This window comes from Sinocyclocheilus rhinocerous, unplaced genomic scaffold (genome assembly GCF_001515625.1).
Source record: "Sinocyclocheilus rhinocerous isolate Xijiao unplaced genomic scaffold, SAMN03320098_v1.1 scaffold1885, whole genome shotgun sequence".
Taxonomy (NCBI): domain Eukaryota; kingdom Metazoa; phylum Chordata; class Actinopteri; order Cypriniformes; family Cyprinidae; genus Sinocyclocheilus; species Sinocyclocheilus rhinocerous.
In genome coordinates this window covers 19,167-21,018 of record NW_015641424.1, presented here as the reverse complement: position 1 = coordinate 21,018, position 1,852 = coordinate 19,167, and the positions used below count along the sequence as shown (strand labels likewise).

General features: G+C 32.3%; 1 protein-coding gene across 1 annotated transcript in view; it reads right to left on the bottom strand.

The window, feature by feature from the left end:
* Nucleotides 1-1,225, bottom strand: part of LOC107754848 (poly [ADP-ribose] polymerase 14-like) — a gene marked incomplete at its 3' end in the record, with an annotated part of 28,542 nt that extends 27,317 nt beyond the window's left edge. Inside the window, exon 1 of the mRNA XM_016571456.1 lies at nt 1,042-1,225. Within this exon, the coding sequence (XP_016426942.1) occupies nt 1,042-1,225 (184 nt within the window). The remainder of the gene's footprint in view (nt 1-1,041) is intronic.
* Between the last annotated feature and the right edge of the window lie 627 nt (nt 1,226-1,852).

Genomic DNA, 1,852 nt, shown 5'->3' with positions numbered 1-1,852 from the left:
AATGCTATATTGTTACTAAAATGGTGCATATTTCGCATATTTCGGTCAATTGCGTTTTATATCCTTTTATTTTCGCTATAAAATGGGTAGGTTAAGGTAGGTTAAGTAGGTTAAGGGGTCTAAAAATCTAAATCACTGATTGATAAAATTATAAAATGCATATTCGCTATAAAATGGGTAGGTTTAGGTTTGGGGTAGGTTAAGGGGTCTAAAAATCTAAATCGCTTATTGATAAAATTATAAAAATGCACTGATATGAATATCTTAATGATACAAAAGATAAGTAAATATTTTTAAATTTTTTAACTAAAAATACGTAGCGATTTGTACGTTTTAAACGTTGAAATACGTCTAAATTGTACGTTTTAGCACCAATAAAAACGTACAAAAATTTACGTTTTGTGCTTGTAAATATTACGTATTAATACCTACGTTTAAACATGAGACCAGGCTGGTTACTTAAAGGGTCAACTCTGTTTATTAATTATTTTCCAAAAATAAATAAATAAATAAATAAAATTGTTGTTTAAAATCTAACAAACATTATTGATTTATTTTTGCACCCTTATAATATTTCAACAACATTTCTTGTTTTAACTTGATATTGTATATAATACATGTTCAGATGAAAGGAAGTAACTTGTGTTTGGCAAGCACTGCATTATTAAAATTAAAGATGTTTTCAATAAGATACTGAAAAAAAAATCTGTTAGTGAAAAGTATTTTCTTCTTAACTTTCTGCAATGCCAAATGTATCTCCAATTATAGAATCACCCATATACAGAGGAAGATTTTAGCCCCTTTCACACATACAGTCTTCTCTGGTAAATCACCGTTAAGAGATCATAAGCATGAACACAGGACCTTTTCAAAAATACCCTAAGTTTAGTTTCTTGGAATTCTCCAACGGTAACTCCATGACATGTTTGTTTTGATACGGCTAAAACTATGACACATATAATATTAACACAACACTTTAGGCTATACTTTTTACATGATATGTTACAGTGATTCAGATCAGAGTTTTATAGGGAACTTTACCTTCCTTTGATTTGAATCGAACAGTTGCTGTCTGCCCGCCAGAAACAGGGTATTCCACATCACAGTCACCTCCGTTGGATTTCTTACTCTGGAAATAGACAATAAGCTTGTTTTTTAGTTTGGGAGTGCGGGGATCCCACTGGCCCTCGACGCAGAGAGTGTATGGGAACTCAGCAGTAGCCATGTCCACCTGTCCTCTGACTGAGGTGTTTGTCTAAGTTAGTGTAAAGACTACAACTTTCACTTTTAATTTCTCTATATATGGCTATGCATCAGTCAGAGTTTTTCCTAACATCATAACATAGCCTGCAGTTTCAACTAGGGGTGGGCGATAATGCAAATTTTGGTATCGATACGATACCAAGTAAATACAGGGACAGTATCACTGATACTGACACCGATACAGATTCTTTTAAAAGCAAGCATTTGAATGAACCAATTAGACTTAAAAAAATAAATAAATAACAATAACCAGTTCTGGTATTAATAAAATATTGCATTCACCTTAAAAGCTACATGGATATTCTTTGCCTTTTTGAAATGTCAGTGACTTCTGTTTCAGTGAGACTAATTTTAAAATACCAAACTCATACACCATAGTCCACTCAAACGTGATAATAATAAATTCATCAGTTACTCACCCTCATGCCAAACCTGTATGACTTCATCAGTGAAACAGAATGTTGCAGTTTTGCATCATATAATCAGTGACTGGTGACTGGAGCCTGGCTTTTTAAAATCTCCTTTTCAATGTGCATAGCTGTCATATACTGTATATTTATATATACATGGCTCTTTTTTTTTTTTTTTT